The sequence below is a fragment of the Eutrigla gurnardus genome (assembly GCF_963514095.1).
Source record: "Eutrigla gurnardus genome assembly, chromosome: 24".
Classification (NCBI taxonomy): Eukaryota; Metazoa; Chordata; class Actinopteri; order Perciformes; family Triglidae; genus Eutrigla; species Eutrigla gurnardus.
This window is the reverse complement of record NC_139935.1, coordinates 8,818,291-8,838,851: the sequence shown is the minus strand read 5'-3', so window position 1 is coordinate 8,838,851 and position 20,561 is coordinate 8,818,291. Positions and strand designations below refer to the sequence as shown.

At 44.4% G+C, this 20,561-nt stretch overlaps 1 protein-coding gene across 1 annotated transcript in view; it reads right to left on the bottom strand.

Annotated features, from left to right (window-relative positions):
• Positions 1-1,454: 1,454 nt before the first annotated feature.
• The window catches only part of LOC311010052 (uncharacterized protein), a gene marked incomplete at both ends in the record, with an annotated part of 37,388 nt that continues 18,281 nt past the window's right edge, over positions 1,455-20,561 (bottom strand). The window contains 11 exons of the mRNA XM_084004530.1: positions 1,455-1,561; positions 2,560-2,874; positions 6,372-6,659; positions 6,753-7,067; positions 10,049-10,306; positions 18,879-18,933; positions 19,010-19,072; positions 19,152-19,289; positions 19,377-19,535; positions 19,614-19,729; positions 19,859-19,943. Coding sequence (XP_083860656.1) covers positions 1,455-1,561; positions 2,560-2,874; positions 6,372-6,659; positions 6,753-7,067; positions 10,049-10,306; positions 18,879-18,933; positions 19,010-19,072; positions 19,152-19,289; positions 19,377-19,535; positions 19,614-19,729; positions 19,859-19,943 — 1,899 coding nt within the window. The remainder of the gene's footprint in view (positions 1,562-2,559; positions 2,875-6,371; positions 6,660-6,752; positions 7,068-10,048; positions 10,307-18,878; positions 18,934-19,009; positions 19,073-19,151; positions 19,290-19,376; positions 19,536-19,613; positions 19,730-19,858; positions 19,944-20,561) is intronic.

Genomic DNA, 20,561 nt, shown 5'->3' with positions numbered 1-20,561 from the left:
AAACCTGAAATGTGGATATAAGGAACATTTCCAGGCTCCACTGCCGTCCTGAAAAACATCTAAACATTCTGGCCACCATTGTTTCCATGAGGTCAAAGGAACTTTTCATTTGGAGGGCAGAGACTTTTTATATGAGACACTAACTTTGTTTTGAAGCACGACTTCAATGTTTTGAGTGAGTTCTGACCTTTTGCAGGTGAGTTATGGTGTTGTGTTGGAACATGGAAGCTATTTAGACAAATCAGGTTCTGAGAATATTAACAAAGTTTCAAGAGATGAGCCAAAGAAATTGAAATAAACTGTAACACCAGAACATGTTTAGAACACCACAGCCTGCAGCAGTGTTACATCACATTTACATGAATACACTCTAACAACTGTTATCCATTGTTCAACACTTTCAATATGTTTTCAAGCAGAAACACATCATCATCTGCAGATCCTCTATTCTGTTCCTTCTGCTCAGAGACTCCACAAACGTTGCTCTCCACACAGAGAAGTTACAGCTTTGGATTCTCTCTTATCTTCCTGAGAATAAAGCTGTGTTTAGAAACGTGGTCTAAACCAATAAGAGACAGAGCTCGGGCAGGTCCTTGCCTCTGATTGGCTGTGGTCCTTTTCACTGCTGTAAATTGTGTCAGTTCGAAAAATGCGAGCGAGCTGAGCCGGTACTTTTCTTTGAAGATGAAGAGAGGCAGAAAGCCTGGCCCCAAGACAATTAATTAATTAATTAAAAAGCCCAAAAATATGCCTTCAGACAGGACTGGTTGAAGCAATTTCCCTGGCTGATGTACGATGAAGAAAGGGACTCAATGCACTGCATTTATTGTCGGGAGTGCCGTCAGAATATGGCCGGTAATAGTGCGTTTGTGGAAGAGTCTCTACGAAGGAGTGCGTTATTGTCTACTGCCGCATTTTGCATAGGGAGGCCGGTCAACATGTTAATTGGACATGTCGGGTGGAGCATGGACACGCACAGTGTTTGAAGGCCCACATTACAGCATGAGACATCATGAATAGGAAATTGTATAGTAGCCTATTCCTAATATTATTAAAAATGAATAGCCTAAGTAAAAATATAAGTAGGCTAGGCTAAGATCACATAAACAGTTTTCCATTTGCAATCTATAGGCTAGTGACCTGTATGATCTTTTTATTCTTGAGGAATTTATGCTGCCACAAAGCAAGCATTTGCTGCGTTTGGGCATCAGTGTGCAGATTGGCTGGAGAAAACGGGTGCTCTGGGTGCTGATGGTGCTGCAGTTAACCTAGGCCATAAGGGGGCGTCATTATGTAAAAGGAGAGCGATGAAAAGGTGACCTTTTGGTGTTAAAGGCGACCCGATGAAAAATGTGGGTGCACCTGAATTTTGTGCTGGTGCACCTAAAAAAAAAAGTTAGGCTCACCAGTGCAACCAATGCATAAAGTTAGTCTGGAGCCCTGTAAGGAGGTGTTCAGGGTGAAGGACTCCACGTGGGGGTGGAGGTACTGACGAGCCCCCGACTGAGCTGCTCAGAGTTGTGGCCACTTTTGGTGCCTGCTATGGTGGCAACCAAAGAACCTGCTGGTGGAAACCAGCGGCTCAGAAAGCTGTGGAGCTGAAGAAGGAGTCCTTTCAGGCTGCTTGGTGGTCGGCCCAGAGGACTCCTGAAGCAGCACACGTGGAGGTTTCTCTCATACAGATATCTTGGTGCATTCAGCAGATATGTTGAATATGTTGAATTACCAACAGCTGACAGCTTTCTAGATAAGTAAGAATGAAGAAAGTAAAACAACCACATTGCATGCATCTTTGTCATGACGTCATCGCTTCTAGAGCTCCGTCCATATCTTTGTTTCATTTCACGGAGCGCTGTGTGTGTGTGCGTCAGCCCCGCCCCTCTGACAGAGAGGAGAGACGCTGGATGAAGCGGGGTCCGTTAATTACACTAAAACACAGTAGAGACTCTCAACTTGTTTTTTGTCTTTTCTTTCAACAAACGCTTATAATGATATATATATATATATAAATATATATATTAGAGAAAACCAAGACTTTTATAAATTCAATGAAATTCCGCATTTTACAGTTGATTACATTTTCATTGTCAAAATATGTGATTCCATCATAGGGCCCTACTCGGCACGCCCCAGTTTGAAAACCACAGTCATAGATGATGTCACAGATGATGTCACTGAGGGGCTTACCTGAGCAGGTGAGATTCAGGATGGAGGAAGAGGAGACTGATGTTGCACACTCCCTCAGAGTGGATCCAGAATGAACACAGTCAGACCTGATCCACCACACAGGTCTGTCTGAGGACTCCTCTCTCTCTCCTACAGAAACAGCAGAGCCACAGTCCAGCTCTCTACAGACAACAGCTGCTTTCTTCAGGGTCCAGCCACCATACACTGGTCTCCAGTCTCCCTGTCTCACCTCCAGTGTTCCAGCACAGCGACTGGCTCCTCCCACCAACCTGACAGGCTCTGAACAGAAAGAAGAGAGTCGTCAGTCAAAGAGCAAAGTGAGTTTGATGAGAACAGAAATGAACCAGATCAAAGCTGCAGCTCCTCTTCTACCTGAGCAGGTGAGTCCAACAGCTTTGCCAGGTGAGCAGGTGTTTCTATCTGAGCCTGAGCTTCTACAGTCCAGGAGAGCAGACTCATGGCCTCCACACTGGAACTCTTTGGTCCACGTTGGAGCCCCCACGTCTCCATAGAGCGCCCCCTGGAGGACTGAAGGAGCCCCACAGCCAAGCTCCCTACAGACCACCTCTGCATCCTGCTGGTCAAAGTCAGCTTCACACACTGAGGACCACCACTGGTTGGACTGGTTGGACTTCACCTCCAGTCTGCCTGAGCACAGACTAGTCCCATTCAGCAGCCTGACAGAGTCTGGAGAGATGATAGAAGATCAAATAGAGAGAGAGAAAAGACACCAGACACCAGAGAAAAAGATGTCATGAAACTATTCAGTGATTCAAACTGGACTCAAAACAATTCCACCATCAGTTCATCATTTACAGTTTTTCTCAATTGCTTTGCCACAATTCTCAAAAGATAATGAATATTTTCTAAACAACATGTGTAAACCTCCAAACCACTGGCCACTGCTTCACAACAGATTATCATTTCTCATTCTTTTAGACAAATTGCAAATGTTTTAGCACATATATGCAAATGAGTACAATTATCTACTATTTGCACAATTAATGATTGAACATATCTTGCTGATCAAAACTGATTATGTTGCTTCTCAGTTGAATAGTTGTTCTCTTCAAAACATGTATGAATTCTTTCATGGTGTGAGTCATCACATGTACAATAGTCCGTTCAACTGTCTAAATGTGTCAGCATATATACCATGAATATCATTATGTACTATGGAGTATTTTCTAACGTCCACTAAACTGGTAAATTGTCTGTCAGGAGAAACTTGAACTTCACTAACCAATGAGGAGTTTGTCCCATCTTACATCAACCAATCACACGTCATCTCCAGTCAGCTGACAGGTGCTATTCATGAGTACGGCTGTTACCAAACATATTTATAGAGCTGGACTACAACAGAATAACCACAATGTCTGAACATGGAGGAACCTGCTCAGGTACATCATGAACAGGGCAACTGTAACCGTTTCCATGGAAACGTGAGTGCAGTGTGTAATACTGTAAAAGAAACTTGTACTGATGAAATCAGCATGTGGATAGTATTCAGTTTAGTGTTCAGTTCACTGGACAAACAGAACATTCTAGTAGAGGAAACATTCAGGGTCAACTAAAGAAATAGGACAAACCTGAAATGTGGATATAAGGAACATTTCCAGGCTCCACTGCCGTCCTGAAAAACATCTAAACATTCTGGCCACCATTGTTTCCATGAGGTCAAAGGAACTTTTCATTTGGAGGGCAGAGACTTTTTATATGAGACACTAACTTTGTTTTGAAGCACGACTTCAATGTTTTGAGTGAGTTCTGACCTTTTGCAGGTGAGTTATGGTGTTGTGTTGGAACATGGAAGCTATTTAGACAAATCAGGTTCTGAGAATATTAACAAAGTTTCAAGAGATGAGCCAAAGAAATTGAAATAAACTGTAACACCAGAACATGTTTAGAACACCACAGCCTGCAGCAGTGTTACATCACATTTACATGAATACACTCTAACAACTGTTATCCATTGTTCAACACTTTCAATATGTTTTCAAGCAGAAACACATCATCATCTGCAGATCCTCTATTCTGTTCCTTCTGCTCAGAGACTCCACAAACGTTGCTCTCCACACAGAGAAGTTACAACTTTGGATTCTCTCTTATCTTCCTGAGAATAAAGCTGTGTTTAGAAACGTGGTCTAAACCAATAAGAGACAGAGCTCGGGCAGGTCCTTGCCTCTGATTGGCTGTGGTCCTTTTCACTGCTGTAAATTTTGTCAGTTCGAAAAATGCGAGCGAGCTGAGCCGGTACTTTTCTTTGAAAATGAAGAGAGGCAGAAAGCCTGGCCCCAAGACAATTAATTAATTAATTAAAAAGCCCCAAAATATGCCTTCAGACAGGACTGGTTGAAGCAATTCCCCTGGCTGATGTACGATGAAGAAAGGGACTCAATGCACTGCATTTATTGTCGGGAGTGAGGTCAGAATATGGCCGGTAATAGTGCGTTTGTGGAAGAGTCTCTACGAAGGAGTGCGTTATTGTCTACTGCTGCATTTTGCATAAAGGGAGGCCGGTCAACATGTTAATTGGACATGTCGGGTGGAGCATGGACACGCACAGTGTTTGAAGGCCCACATTACAGCATGAGACATCATGAATAGGAAATTGTATAGTAGCCTATTCCTAATATTATTAAAAATGAATAGCCTAAGTAAAAACATAAGTAGGCTAGGCTAAGATCACATAAACAGTTTTCCATTTGCAATCTATAGGCTAGTGACCTGTATGATCTTTTTATTCTTGAGGAATTTATGCTGCCACAAAGCAAGCATTTGCTGCGTTTGGGCATCAGTGTGCAGATTGGCTGGAGAAAACGGGTGCTCTGGGTGCTGATGGTGCTGCAGTTAACCTAGGCCATAAGGGGGCGTCATTATGTAAAAGGAGAGCGATGAAAAGGTGACCTTTTGGTGTTAAAGGCGACGCAATGAAAAATGTGGGTGCACCTGAATTTTGTGCTGGTGCACCTAAAAAAAAAAGTTAGGCTCACCAGTGCAACCAATGCATAAAGTTAGTCTGGAGCCCTGTAAGGAGGTGTTCAGGGTGAAGGACTCCACGTGGGGGTGGAGATACTGACGAGCCCCCGACTGAGCTGCTCAGAGTTGTGGCCACTTTTGGTGCCTGCTATGGTGGCAACCAAAGAACCTGCTGGTGGAAACCAGCGGCTCAGAAAGCTGTGGAGCTGAAGAAGGAGTCCTTTCAGGCTGCTTGGTGGTCGGCCCAGAGGACTCCTGAAGCAGCACACGTGGAGGTTTCTCTCATACAGATATCTTGGTGCATTCAGCAGATATGTTGAATATGTTGAATTACCAACAGCTGACAGCTTTCTAGATAAGTAAGAATGAAGAAAGTAAAACAACCACATTGCATGCATCTTTGTCATGACGTCATCGCTTCTAGAGCTCCGTCCATATCTTTGTTTCATTTCACGGAGCGCTGCCACGCCGTTATTTCTGCGTGCGCGCTGCTGTCGCTGTTTCTGTGGTGAGATTGTGATTCAGAAAACTTTACTGTTCATCAGACTTCATGTGTCAAAAGCATCCGTTTATGTGGGCAGGCCAAGACGAGGAGGACGAGATTTCCTAGTGTTAAAAACACGTTTCTAAAAAAACATATACTCATTTCATTACATACATGTATACATTCCTATAGTACTGATTTGTTTACTATTCAAATTATATTCGGTTCCAGAAGTTCGTTCCAACAGCCCTAAAACATTCTAGTAGTTTTATTATAATTCCTTGTTATTCAGAGACCATGAACATGTGCATAAATATGCAAATGTGTGTGCAATCATTTATGGACTTTCTCCGTGTCTGAAGTCAGCGCGTCTGTCGATCCACTCGCCGCTATTTAAGTTTCACTATCAGTTGTGAATCAGTTCATTTCTCAATGTTTCTAACGTCAGATTGTGTTTGGAGCTGCTCATCACATGGATTCTTGTGGGTCATTTGATGACAAAACTCAGAAAAAACGTATCATAAACATCTTCGACATGACTATCAATCACTGTGTGTGTGTGTGTGTGTGTGTGTGTGTGTGTGTGTGTGTGTGTGTGTGTGTGTGTCAGCCCCGACCCTCTGTGAAACAGACAGAGAGGAGAGACGCTGGATGAGTGTGGGATCAGTTTGAAAACCACAGTCATAGATGATGTCATAGATGATGTCACTGAGGGGCTTACCTGAGCAGGTGAGATTCTGGATGGAGGAAAAGGAGAATGATGTTGCACACTCCCTCAGAGTGGATCCAGAATGAACACAGCCAGACCTGATCCCCCACACAGGTCTGTATGAGGACTCCTCTCTCCGTCCTACAGAAACAGCAGAGCCACAGTCCAGCTCTCTACAGGCAACAGCTGCTTCCTTCAGGGTCCAGTCATCGCCAAACACTGGTCTCCAGTCTCCCTGTCTCATCTCCAGTGTTCCAGCACAGCGACTGGCTCCTCCCACCAACCTGACATCATCAGGCCCTGAACAGAAAGAAGAGAGTCGTCAGTCAAAGAGCAAAGTGAGTTTGATGAGAACAGAAATGAACCAGATCAAAGCTGCAGCTCCTCTTCTACCTGAGCAGGTGAGTCCAACAGCTTTGCCAGGTGAGCAGGTGTTTCTATCTGAGCCTGAGCTTCTACAGTCCAGGAGAGCAGACTCATGGCCTCCACACTGGAACTCTTTGGTCCACGTTGGAGCCCCCACGTCTCCATAGAGTGCCCCCTGGAGGACTGAAGGAGCCCCACAGCCAAGCTCCCTACAGACCACCTCTGCATCCTGCTGGTCAAAGTCAGCTTCACACACTGAGGACCACCACTGGTTGGACTGGTTGGACTTCACCTCCAGTCTGCCTGAGCACAGACTAGTCCCATTCAGCAGCCTGACAGAGTCTGGAGAGATGATAGAAGATCAAATAGAGAGAGAGAAAAGACACCAGACACCAGAGAAAAAGATGTCATGAAACTATTCAGTGATTCAAACTGGACTCAAAACAATTCCACCATCAGTTCATCATTTACAGTTTTTCTCAATTGCTTTGCCACAATTCTCAAAAGATAATGAATATTTTCTAAACAACATGTGTAAATCAGAACTTGGGAGAGGATCGGGAAATTCACTCGTAGAGGGGGCTTGTTCTCAGCTTTACACCCCATTATAAATAATAAAGCCTTTCTTCCTGGTTTAGTTATTAACCTATTCCAATGCTGGTACGATCTGGGTATCAAGATTGTCGGTGATCTGCTCGAGGATGGAAAATTGTTGTCTTTTGAACAAGTCAGAGCCAAATATGGCATCCCCTCTCAACATTTCTATGGTTATCTGCAGGTTAGACATTTCATTAATGGTCTCAACTTCTCTGTAACCCAGGCAATACACTCAACTTTCGACTCTTCTTTGTTACAGTTTCACGGCAATAAAAAAATGATATCGTATCTCTATGGAAAACTACAGTCCTTCAATACATTTAACATTGACAGAATTAAAAGCTTATGGAACAGAGACTTAGGGAGTGTATTTGGAGAGGAAGAATGGTCCGTAGCGGTAGAGTCAATAGGCAAAATCTTTCTGTGTAACAGGCTAACAGAGAGTCAGTATAGGATACTCCATAGATTGCAACGCACCCCCCAATCCCTTAATACTTTCTATCCTGGGTCCTCTCCCCTTTGTATCAAGTGCAAGACAGAGGTGGGGTCATATATACATTGCATCTGGAGTTGCCCTCTGATATACAATTTCTGGGAAAGAGTCTCACGGGAAATTAACTCAATTTTTGTTAAGAACATACAGATAAATCCTGGTTTGTTCCTGTTGGGTCTTTCAGGGGAGGGGCTCTCTCTGTCCAGAGTTCAACAAAAACTTCTGAACAAGCTTCTTCTTCTAGCAAAAAGATGTATTCTTTTTCAATGGATTAAGTCTAGACCTCCAACTGTGAACCAGGACAAAACTGAAATGTGGATATAAGCAGGCAAGTGCAGAGAGGGGGGGGGGGGGGGGCGGAGGGTGCCCCTTTGCCCCTTGATGCCCAAAGTGCCCTTTTGTCAAAGTGATTTTTTTCCCCCCAAAGAGTGTGTGTGTCTGTGTGGCCCAAAATAATAATAAATAAAACAAAATAATAATAATTTAGATCTACCTGGTCGGTCGTGCCCTCACTCTGCCATCACTGCCCTGACGTGCCCAGACATGCCCTGCTGCTGAACGCTAAGCTGCTGGAGACGGACACTGCTCGTCTCGTGAAACCTCACTTTTTGGAGTAAACAACCGGTCCGGTGAGCAGGTTTTGCAGCGGTATTCGTTTGTGCACGGTCTATTCTTGCAAGATGACTGACGAAGTGAAGTGAGCAATGAGCATCCTTTGTGTTGTCCAACTCTGCACACACACCTCTCACAGCCATTAACCACACACAGCGTGCTGTGGGGGAAAAGTATGTCAGGCTTTTTTTTTTTAGTTTCTGTACGTTTCTCTTGTCATGGGCAAAGTGCATTAGAGAGATAATATGTGTTTTTTTACTGTCCAGCTGTTTTTTCCTATGTTTCTAGAGGCAATGAGGCAAAGACTATTTCACTAAAACTATGCGATATACATATTCACATAATTTTGGACTATTACAATATAAATACAACAATAATAGAAGAATTAGAATTTTGATTTTCTCAACCTCTCATTTAACAAATTAAATATAATATGCATACAAATTATATAACTTTTAGAACCTTGCTTTCTTGCGAAAAGTCGAGAGTCAAACTGAGTAAAAGCACAAAAATATTTAAGTACATGATTTCAATATCATTTAATTATTTTTTACTTTAATAATTTAGCACTAGGAATAATAAATGGATTAAATGGCTATACAGTACAATTTTTGAAAAGGTATGAAAGGTCACTGTGTGTGTGTGTGTGTGTGTGTGTGTGTGTGTGTGTGTGTGTGTGTGTGTGTGTGTGTGTGTGTGTGTGTGTGTGTGTGTGTGTGCGCGCACTGGCCATATATGAGGTGTGGACAATGACATGGTGTGTTGTGATTCCATGCTACATTCTTTATGAATATGGGTTTCTACCATTTAACCGGTTATATTGCAAGCTATGTTTCTGTATGGTGTTTCAAATTCATGCTCCATGTGCCCCCTTTCAACTTTGAGCACCTGCCCCTCCAAAGGTCTCTGCACGGCCCTGGATATAAGGAACATTTCCAGGCTCCACTGCCGTCCTGAAAAACATCTAAACATTCTGACCACCATTGTTTCCATGAGGTCAAAGGAACTTTTCATTTGGAGGGCAGAGACTTTTTATATGAGACACTAACTTTGTTTTGAAGCACGACTTCAATGTTTTGAGTGAGTTCTGACCTTTTGCAGGTGAGTTATGGTGTTGTGTTGGAACATGGAAGCTATTTAGACAAATCAGGTTCTGAGAACATTAACAAAGTTTCAAGAGATGAGCCAAAGAAATTGAAATAAACTGTAACACCAGAAGACATGTATAGGAGCCAAATGTGTTTGGTTGTGTTCTAAGGTTTCTGGTGTAATTCACTCATTGTGTGTGTGGGGTCGCTGTGCTGTCAGAAGGGGAGCTCAGGTGTATATAGGTGGCATTGTTCATTCTCTTTGTCAGGTTTTGACCCGGAAGGGCAAACAGTTTTTGTTTTCTTTGTTTATGGGCAATGCATAGCAATAAACCCACTATGTCGCAACTCAAGGGACAGCGTGGACATTCATTCAATGCGGTATGAGAGCGATATTCCGAAGTTAAATACCTCAGTAGCTCTAGTATTAGACTGAGCTCCTTTAACAACATGTTTAGAACACCACAGCCTACAGCAGTGACACACAGCAACATTACTGATGATGTCATAGATGATGTCACTGAGGGGCTTACCTGAGCAGGTGAGATTCAGGATGGAGGAAGAGGAGAATGATGTTGCACACTCCCTCAGAGTGGATCCAGAATGAACACAGTCAGACCTGATCCTCCACACAGGTCTGTCTGAGGACTCCTCTCTCAGTCCTACAGAAACAGCAGAGCCACAGTCCAGCTCTCTACAGACAACAGCTGCTTCCTTCAGGGTCCAGTCATCGCCATCCACTGGTCTCCATTCTCCCTGTCTCACCTCCAGTGTTCCAGCACAGCGACTGGCTCCTCCCACCAACCTGACATCATCAGGCTCTGAACAGAAAGAAGAGAGTCGTCAGTGAAAGAAGTGAAGATTCTGCTTTCTTTCTCTCTTGTTCATTTCTCTATTTACCTGTTGAGTTGTGATTTCCTTCAACCTGGAGTCCTGGAGAAACACAAACATATATATTGTTTTCATTCAAGAAATAAAATCAACAAACATGTTTTCAAATGATGTTGAAGAGAGCGAATATCTGGTCGATGTGACCACTGCTCTTTGAAAATCCTGTTTGTGTCCACTCCTGCATCCATCCTTCTGAGGACAAGCAGATGATGGAGGGAGACAGGAGAGAGACAGACAGCAGATGATGGAGGGAGACAGGAGAGACAGACAGCAGACGATGGAGGGAGACAGGAGAGAGACAGACAGCAGACGATGGAGGGAGACAGGAGAGAGACAGACAGCAGATGATGGAGGGAGACAGGAGAGACAGACAGCAGACGATTGAGGGAGACAGGAGAGAGACAGACAGCAGACGATGGAGGGAGACAGGAGAGAGACAGAAGGCAGATGATGGAGGGAGACAGGAGAGAGAGAGACAGCAGATGATGGAGGGAGACAGGAGAGAGACAGACAGCAGATGATGGAGGGAGACAAGAGAGAGACAGACAGCAGATGATGGAGGGAGACAGGAGAGAGACAGACAGCAGATGATGGAGGGAGACAGGAGAGAGACAGACAGCAGATGATGGAGGGAGACAAGAAAGACAGACAGCAGATGATGGAGGGAGACGAGAAAAGTTAACCATATCCACCTTTCATATGATGCAAACATAATGTAGGTGATATGAATGTAAGATGATTGCACAAGAGATTGACACTGATATGTGCTTTTGTTGATTCTTTTTAAAGAAATGGCAGAGACTCAGAAAACCAATCCAGTGTGGCAGCATTTCAGCGAGACGACTCCTGCAGCACTGGCTGACACTTTTTCAGCACTTTACTTGTTCTACCTCACCTGTTGTTAATATTTGTTCAATTTGTTTATCTACTACTTGTTCTTGTTCTATCTCACCTTTTTTAAGTTCAATAAATGTTCCTTTTTAAATCTAGACTCATAACATTTGTTATCAGTGTAATTTTTAACATGTAAATTGAGGCAGCAAAAGTAGTATCGGCTCCAAATATCGGCTCAAGAAAATTGGCAGGCAGTATCGGTCATCGGCCAAGACTGATGATCAGAAAATCGGTATCGGCATCGGCCCTAAAAAATCCATATCGGTCGATCCCTAGTCAATATTGTTGATAATTGTTTCTCTGTTCATCATTTTCTCATCAGACATGGAAATATCCAAATCACATCACATACACATACACGGAAGTACATCTCTCATGTGAAGAGATGCACAAAGATGCTCCTGAAGTACAAAGCTGAAATCTAAAAACTGCAGTTTAAGAGCAGCAGAGAACTTTACAGAGGATAACATGTTTGAGAAATATAATTTAAAAATGTTATGGAATGTAAGGGCAGAGAAAGAGATATGTTTGCACTGAAATAATATATGACTCAGGAATGTTTGTTTCTGTGTGAAGTTCACAACATTTTTCTTATGAAAATAGAAAAGTAGTTGTTGAAATATGGATTTTTCTGAAAAATAGATATGTAAATGGTAAAATGTTGATTTTTCTCACGAAAATTAGAAATGTTAAAAATGTTGGCCCACTAGGGAGCCTTGTCTGGGTCATGTGTTCTTGAGAGCCAAATCATCTGTATTTTTTTAAAATTGGTATAATAAACTTTGATTGCTAGTATATATGTTGTTGTATTTATTAAATGAGTGAGCTATAGTAGGCCAATGAAGTGACAAGGTTATAATGGTGGAAGTGTATGGTGATATATCTGGCCCTCGGGTCGTGAGGTGAACATTTGTGTGTCCCTCCCTTTCATCAAAGCTGCCCTCCCTGTTCTGGATGAACTGCTTTTTACTTCCCTGTGATCAAAAGCAAGGAAAACATGATTGATGTATGAAATACTCTGAAAAAACAAACAAACAAGAAATAATAAATGACTGGAATAGAATGAAAACCTCTGATTGGATGAAAATCCCGTGGAGTGGAGCCTGGCGGTGTTGATGTATGTGAGCAGTTTACTTCCCTGTAGGGCTGTCAAAATTACTCTAAAATGACGTTCAAATATTCCCTTTAAAAAAACACATATATTCAAACATATTCATATTTCTGGTTGTGCATTAGGCACATCAATAACAGGACAAATTAATACAACGAGACATAACTACTTGTATTGGTAATTTATTTAACATATTTAACAACATACTACCTCCAAAAATAAGGAAATTAACTGATGGACAAGCAGCCCTCTCTCTCTCTCTCTCTCTCTCTCTCTCTCTCTCTCTCTCTCTCTCTTCCTCTCTCTCTCTCTCTCCCTCCCTCCCTCCCTCACTCTCTCAACCCCCTCCCTCTCTCTCCCTCTCACGCTCTCTCTCTCTCTCCCTCCCTCCCTCCCTCCCTCACTCTCTCACCCCCTCCCTCTCTCTCCCTCTCACGCTCTCTCTCTCTCTCCCCCTCCCTCTCTCTCTCCCTCCCCCCCCCCCCCCCCCCCTCCCTCCACATATCGGTTTAAATGAACGACAACAAGAAACAAATGCTGATCAAGAGTTTAGAGCAATTTAAGGTCGTGATTCTTGTCCTAAATATGTCAGGCTTCATTCAGTGGTTGAAACTAATATTATTAACATTAATTGAAGTTGCCACTGTTTTTTTTTTTTTAATGTATGATTCAAAATAATTTTCACATTCGAAATTCTGTTTTTAACAACTATTCGAATATATATTCGAATTTAGAATATGATAGAAAACATGATTGATGTATGTAATACATACTAAAAAAGAAATAATAAATGACTGAAATGGAATGAAAACCTCTGATTGGATGAAAACCCTGTGGAGTGGAGCCTGGCGGTGTTGATGTATGTGAGCAGTTTGTTCTCATTTAAAGATCCAACACAAATAATATCACATCATCTTTAAAGCAGAGTCCTACCTGAGATCCACAGCAACAGCACCAGCACCAACAGGGGGTCCATGATGTGCAGGTAGACCGTCTGTCTGCCCGCCTGTCTGTCTCTGCTCTGATAAAGACCTGCGCTGTCCTCAATGTAGATCTGTGTACAGGAAGAGGTGGAGCTTTACTCTTTACTTAAAAACATTTCTCAGAACTGCATTTCTGGGAAACCAAAAAACTTTTAATCAGACAAGAATCTGCCTACTGAGGACATATTACATGACTGTTACTATGACAACCAGGAAACCAGGAGATGTTCCTATGAGATTAATGCGGTCAGTGTGGTCTTATTATTTCCGCTCGATGTTTCAACATCAAGTCTTTCAGAGGAGACTGGATTACAGCTTATATTAACTGTTGATGGATCTATTGAATGTTTTAGTAATCAATCATTGAGTCTATAAAACACCAGTAAACGGTATAAAATGTGCAGCCCAGTCTGTCAGAATCCGAGGTGAAGTCTTTAAATGTCTTGTTTTGTCCGACCAACAGTCCAAAAGCCAAAGAGATTCAGTGGATGTGGATCTCTGCAGGAAGCTCCGAGCTGTCCATTCCTGTTGGATTCCTTCTAACTTCTGAATTCAAACATCGTCCCTCAAACTCGTAGCAGGAAAATGATGATGAGAAACGGTGCAGGATGATATTTGAGTGTTTCAGTGTGTCGTCTCCTTGTTGACTGCAGTCTGTGTGTAAATGCTGCTCTAACTGACTGTGTCTCAGTCAGTTCACTGACATCATGTTTCAGTCTGACTTTGACTTTCATTCGTCCTTCATAAAGCAGCAGGATGTTTTCAGCTCTGCTGCTTTCTTTATTCAGAACACCTCATATTTTATTGCTCTGGAGGCTCATTTTATTCTGAACCTGTAAATCTGTTTGTGTTGTTTTAGCTGCATTCGGCCTCCAGAGGGGTTCCACCTTTGTCACGGCCTCCTGCACCGCTTTAATCTGGCACTCAAATACTCTAGAAAACAACTTTGACAGCTACGGTGGCTGAGGAGGAACATACAGGGTGAACTTTACAATAGTGATCCAGCGCTTTATCAATACATTACAACCAGAATCAAAGAGAGGGAGTGAGGGGGGCTCACAGTCTGGTTATGGGACCAGCCGGTCATAAACTGATGCACGGTGAACCTTTGCTGAACAACATGAACAGCTTCATGAACACAATTCAATAACATCCATGAATATAGGCCAGAGATCTTCAACATGGGGTCCTGGATCCAAAGGGGGTCCACGGATTTCCAGCAGGGGGTCCCCAACATTATTTGATCCCAAACCTTTTTTTCTTACAAAATTAAAAATATGTTCAAAAATACACATGAACATTAATACAACATCTAATAAGCAAATATAAATGTTAATTGTTGTGTAAATGTGAAATTGTGATGTAGAAATGCCAATATAGATTTACAATATGTTCTGTAAATATATATTTCTGTCAACAATTATTATTTTAATGGCTAAGCATTGCATACATACATCATTACAAAGTACCTGTATACATGGCACTATAGGCTGCACTACACATTATTATTGGCCCAGCTTAATAAGGAACATTATTTATATGATATGTAATAGGGGGCCCTCCACCGTGTCACTATCAGCCAAGGGGCCCTTGGCCTGGAAACCGTTGAAGACCTCTGATATGAATGAATCTAGTGTTGAAACTGAGAAGTGCAACAGAGTTGAGCTCAAGCTTCTTGTGCGGGCCATATTCAATTATATTTTCAGAATTTGCTGCGGGCCAATAAAAACTGGACCGCGGGCCGCAGTTGGCCCGCGGGCCGTAGTTTGGACACCCCTGTTTTAATGAATCATTTCACTGTACGACTCCAGTAAACTTGGACCCAAAGTCCGTCTCATTCTCTCCGTGGTCTCTCCGCTTCGCTGTCCGCTCTTCCAGCGCGTCATCCAGCCCGCTGTTCCCCCACAAACACGCAGCAGAGACGGCAGAGACACACGGAGCAGTGAGGGGGGGCGACGCGGCCAAATGTCCGTTCAGAACAGAGTTTTGAGTTCATAGTCTGCAGCATGCTCCACGTTATCACAAGTAATTAGTGGAATTATATTCATTACCAAAGCATTGGCTCATTAATTATCAAACTTCCTGGACAATAGAATGATTAAGAGAGCGAAGCTGGGAAGTGACCATGGCAGTGACTCAGCCGTGAAACCCGCAGCCACAGTAACATATTAGTGGAGGCTAGCTAGCTAATGCTAACTAGCTACGATAGTGTCGGTCCACCGAGCGACAAAACAATTAGTAAACACGAATATTACGTCCCCAAAAATAAACCGAAGGATTTTACTTTACGTTGCTACACCTAATATTAATGGAAAACATAATTTATTATATTTAAACTCACCTCCTGCTGCTGTAGTTAGCTGAGCGGGAAAAAGTCCTCTCTTTGAAGAACCGCGTTACGTTGAGTCGCTCCGCCTCGGCCGTTGTCGGGTAAATAGGCTCCCTCCGCCGGTGGCAGTAGTCCTTTCTTCTTTAGTGTATTTCACTTTTCAAAGTGTTTATATTTTGTTTGGAATTGGAATATAAGACGTATATATAGTTTGTCATAGTAGGAAATGCCCATACTACAACCTTGCCATGGTTTAGAGAAGACCATTGATGCTCGTTGCCATTTAGTCCCTGAGGGTTCAGGTCTATGCCACGGTCAAGTCCTGAAGTGCGCGAGGGCTCGCGGACATTTTGAGCCCACTTTTGATGCTGACTTTACCTGAAGGAAATTACCCACAGACAAAGTGCATGTGTGGAATATTACATTTACACAGATATATTAACATTAAAGATTTAAGGAGCATAAAACACTTGAAATCATAGGAATGTCATCATAAAGTAAAACTAGTAAATCAATGATTTGACAATGACGTCTGGTCTGGGATGATAAGATCCTGGAAGACGTTCAGATCAGGCTGTAAAATATGTGAAATAAAAACCAACACTTTTAGATCATCAAAATAAAGCGACATGTGGAGTGATGTCCTTATTTGTATTTCTACCATTTCAAGCCCTCACAGCCTCTCACACTCACCATATTGACAGTATGTGACGACGGACTGCCGTTACGTCGGTCATAAATCAGACGGGTGTGTAGAGGTGGATACACAGGTTGTCATGATCTGTGTTTTTGGCATGTTCTGTTTCCTTGGTTTTGATTTCCTGTTTTATTTTGTCCTCAGTGTCATTTCCTGTCTCGTACTTCCTGGTCCTTGTTGTTTCCGCTGTCTTGACTCCCCCACCCTCTCGTGTTGATTACCATGCCTGCCCTGATGTGTTTCACCTGTTCCTCGTCAGCTCCCTGCCTCCCTGTGTATATAGTCTGTGTTTCCCCTGTCTCATTGTTGGTTCATTGTTGCTGTCGATGTCGCTTTCGTCATTGTCTTCCCCTGCATGCTGCACCACGTCTTGTCACTGGATATTTTTGTACCTCGTCCTGCCTCCCGTATCCCTTCGTGTTTTGGTTCCTTTTTGTAAGTGTTTCTTTAATGGTCGTTTTTGCCTTTGTGGTTTCTTTGTTTGATACTTTGTTTTAGTCTTAGTTTTGGTTCTCGTTTATTATTTAAATAAATCTTCATTTTTTTAACTGCATTTGGGTCCTCGCCTCCCCTCTTTTTCAAGTCCACGTTTTGCCCTGAACCTGACAGAATGAACCAACCCAAAGAGGACCCAGCAGTTAATGGGCTTAGAGTCATACAGTGGTATGTGGACTTCATTACCAATCCTGCTAGCAGGACACGCCAAATTGCTGCTAGCGAACTGTTTTTTCAAGCCGCAGCTAAGCCACCAGCCCCTGTCACAGCCATGCTAACCGCTCATGCCGCAGTCTCAGCCATGCCACCAGACCATGTCTCAGCCACCGCACAGCTTCCCAGCTCCTGCCCGAACCCGTTTAGGGGTACTCATCTGGCCCTGGGAGGGCCAAGGAGCATCCAGCTGGCTAACCGGCAGTTGGCTCGTCGGTTGACGGCCTCGAGGAGGAGGTGCGGCATGAGGAAGCGAGCCGCCCCGATGCTGCTCACATCGGTTCTAACGGGGGGTCCGTCCGTCACCAGTTCCAGCGGAGGCCCGCCCGTCCAAGCTACCAGCCCATGCCACAGTTCCAGCCATGCTACCAGCCCATGCCACAGTTCCAGCCATGCTACCAGCCCAGGCCTCAGCTCCAGCCATGCTACCAGCCCAGGCCTCAGCTCCAGCCATGCTACCAGCCCAGGCCTCAGCTCCAGCCAAGCATCCAGCCCAGGCCACAGCCAAGCATCCAAGCATCCAGCCCACGCTACGGCCACAGCCAAGCAACCAGCCCACGCCACGGTCACAGCCAAGCAACCAGCCCACGCCTCGGTCACAGCCAAGCAACCAGCCCACGCCTTGGCCAGTGGCCTTCAGTCGGCGGCCCGGTCGACACCTGCCATTGGCCTTCAGTCGGCGGCCCGGTCGACACCTGCCATTGGCCTTCAGTCGGCGGCCCGGTCGACACCTGCCATTGGCCTTCAGTCGGCGGCCCGATCGACACTCTCCAGTGGTCTTCAGTCGGCGGCCCGTCCGTCACCAGTCCCGGCGGAGGATCGTCCGGCGCCAGCCCAGACAGGGGACCGTCCCACACCTGCTCCTCGCAGCCTATTGGGGGTTTGCCTGTCACCCTTTCCTGTTCCGACGGGGGTCCATCCGACGCCTGCTCCCCGCAGCCTATTGGGGGTTTGCCTGTCACCCTTTCCTGTTCCGACGGGGGTCCGTCCGACGCCTGCTCCGACGCCTGCTCCCCGCAGTCGTCCGGGAGCCCGCTCTTCGCCCGTTCCTGTTCCGACGGGGGGCCGTCCTGCGCCTGCTCCACGCAGCCTTCGGGAGGTCCGCTCGTCACCCGTTCCTGTTCCGACGGGGGGCCGCCCTACGCCTGCTCCACGCAGCTTTCTGGAGGTCCGCTCGTCACCCGTTCCTGTTCCGACGGGGGGCCGTCCTACGCCTGCTCCACGCAGCCTTCGGGAGGTCCGCTCGTCACCCGTACCTGTTCCGACGGGGGGCCGTCCTACGCCTGCTCCACGTCGCCTTCCTGAGTGGTTAGGGTTTGGGTGGATTTGAGGACATATTCCGCATCTGGAAGTTGGGAAAAGGAGCATTTATGATTGGTTGTTTTGTCAGTGCCATCTGCTTTAATGACAGGATGGAAAAAGGAATAATTAAATAATTATTTATAATTATAACAATGCAAGTTTGTGAACTCTGGCTGCTCAGCTGTAGCGAGTAATGGGAAACTGTGGTGCTATTCCAGGAAAAGTATCCGTTTCCTGTGCACTATGGTTCCTGTCAAATATACAGTATCATCATGTCTCAATACAACACAATCTGAGGCCAAATACAGGATATCCTGAACAAGTGCTGACCCCCCCGCCTCACTTCCTGGCTGTGCAAGTGTAAGTGTTATAACCTGCTCTCTCTGGGCCTTGATGGTGCGCTCCTTCTCCTGCAGCCTCCTGCCCATCTCCTGCTGCAGCCGCCGGCCGCTCTCCTGCTGCTCCGCCATGGACGACTGCATCCTGCTCAGCTCGTTCAGCAACTGGGAGGCGACGTTTCACGGCTTCAAATTACACGTAAACGACATAATAATGATGAGGTTTGATAAGAACACATACCTGGTTCTTTTCAGAATCGTGTTGGCCCTTTATTTCCTGCAGCCTGGATTCCCACTTTTGATCCTAGAGGAGAATATTTGTGTCCTCAAAAGGATTTCATTCACTTGTAATTATGGAAAGAACATCTGGCCTCGACACTGACCTGTTTCTTCAGTTGGTGTTCCAGCTTCTGCATGGCTTGGATCTGCATCTCTTTGTAGTTGTCCAGATCTCTCTCTGGCTGCGAGTGAACAGGGACGGACGATTTCTCAAGCTTGGCGGTCTGATTCTGATTTGCTTCCTATGAATAAAAATAGTAAAAAAAAAAGGTATGAATAAAATATATGCTGGAGAACCAAAATGGATTATCCAAGTATTCTTTTTGTACATTGAGAGCCTGAATGTTCCGGGTGTAAAGATACTCCATCTCTCTACGCATGCCGTCCCTGCTGTCTTCTATCTTTCTGTCCATGCGCGCCATCTCCTCCGCCTTAAAGTGGTCCAATTCTCTCAGCAGGTCTTTTTGCAGGGACTGCTGCTCTTTTTCCTGGAATCACAACGGAAATCAAACGAGCAGGAACCAGAAGTTTGGCATTTTTGCTTTAAAAGGTGTCGTTTTTCCTACCTGAGCTGTTTTGGCTTGCAGGTCCTGTTGCTGCTGAACAATCTGCTCCTTCAGACCGCTGATCTCCGATTTGAGGCTGTCGATCTGAGATTTCTTCTCACTGTCTGACCGGAACTCTGGAAGGACGTAGAAGAACAAAGAAAACAAGATATTTGTGTCACGACACAATGTGAGGAAGCGTATCAAATTTCAGCTGCAAATACATCTTCACAGGACATCCTTAAATGATTTAATGTGCGACGTACCGGTCTCGTACTCATCAGGGTGCCGCCGCTGGATGTGATTCTGGAGGAACGAGGAATTGAGGAAGGACTTTCCACAATGTGGACACTAAAAGAAAGAAACACAAAATACAGGTATCAATATATCACCTTGTGAGTTTTCTTTTACAAAGAAAGCAAAGCTCAAGCCATATTTTTGGATATTCAATTCAAATCAAGGTTGTGCAGGGCTCCAGACTAACTTTATGCATTGGTTGCACTGGTGCACCTAACTTTTTTTTTTAGGTGCACCAGCACAAAATTCATGATCACCCACATTTTTCATCGCGTCACCTTTAACACCAAAAGGTCACCTTTTCATCGCTCTCCATTTACATAATGACGCCCCCTTATGGCCTAGGTTAACTGCAGCACCATCAGCACCCAGAGCACCCGTTTTCTCCAGCCAATCTGCACACTGATGCCCAAACGCAGCAAATGCTTGCTTTGTGGCAGCATAAATTCCTCAAGAATAAAAAGATCATACAGGTCACTTGCCTATAGATTGCAAATGGAAAACTGTTTATGTGATCTTAGCCTAGCCTACTTATGTTTTTACTTAGGCTATTCATTTTTAATAATATTAGGAATAGGCTACTATACAATGTCCTATTCATGATGTCTCATGCTGTAATTTGGGCCTTCAAACACTGTGCGTGTCCATGCTCCACCAGACATGTCCAATTAA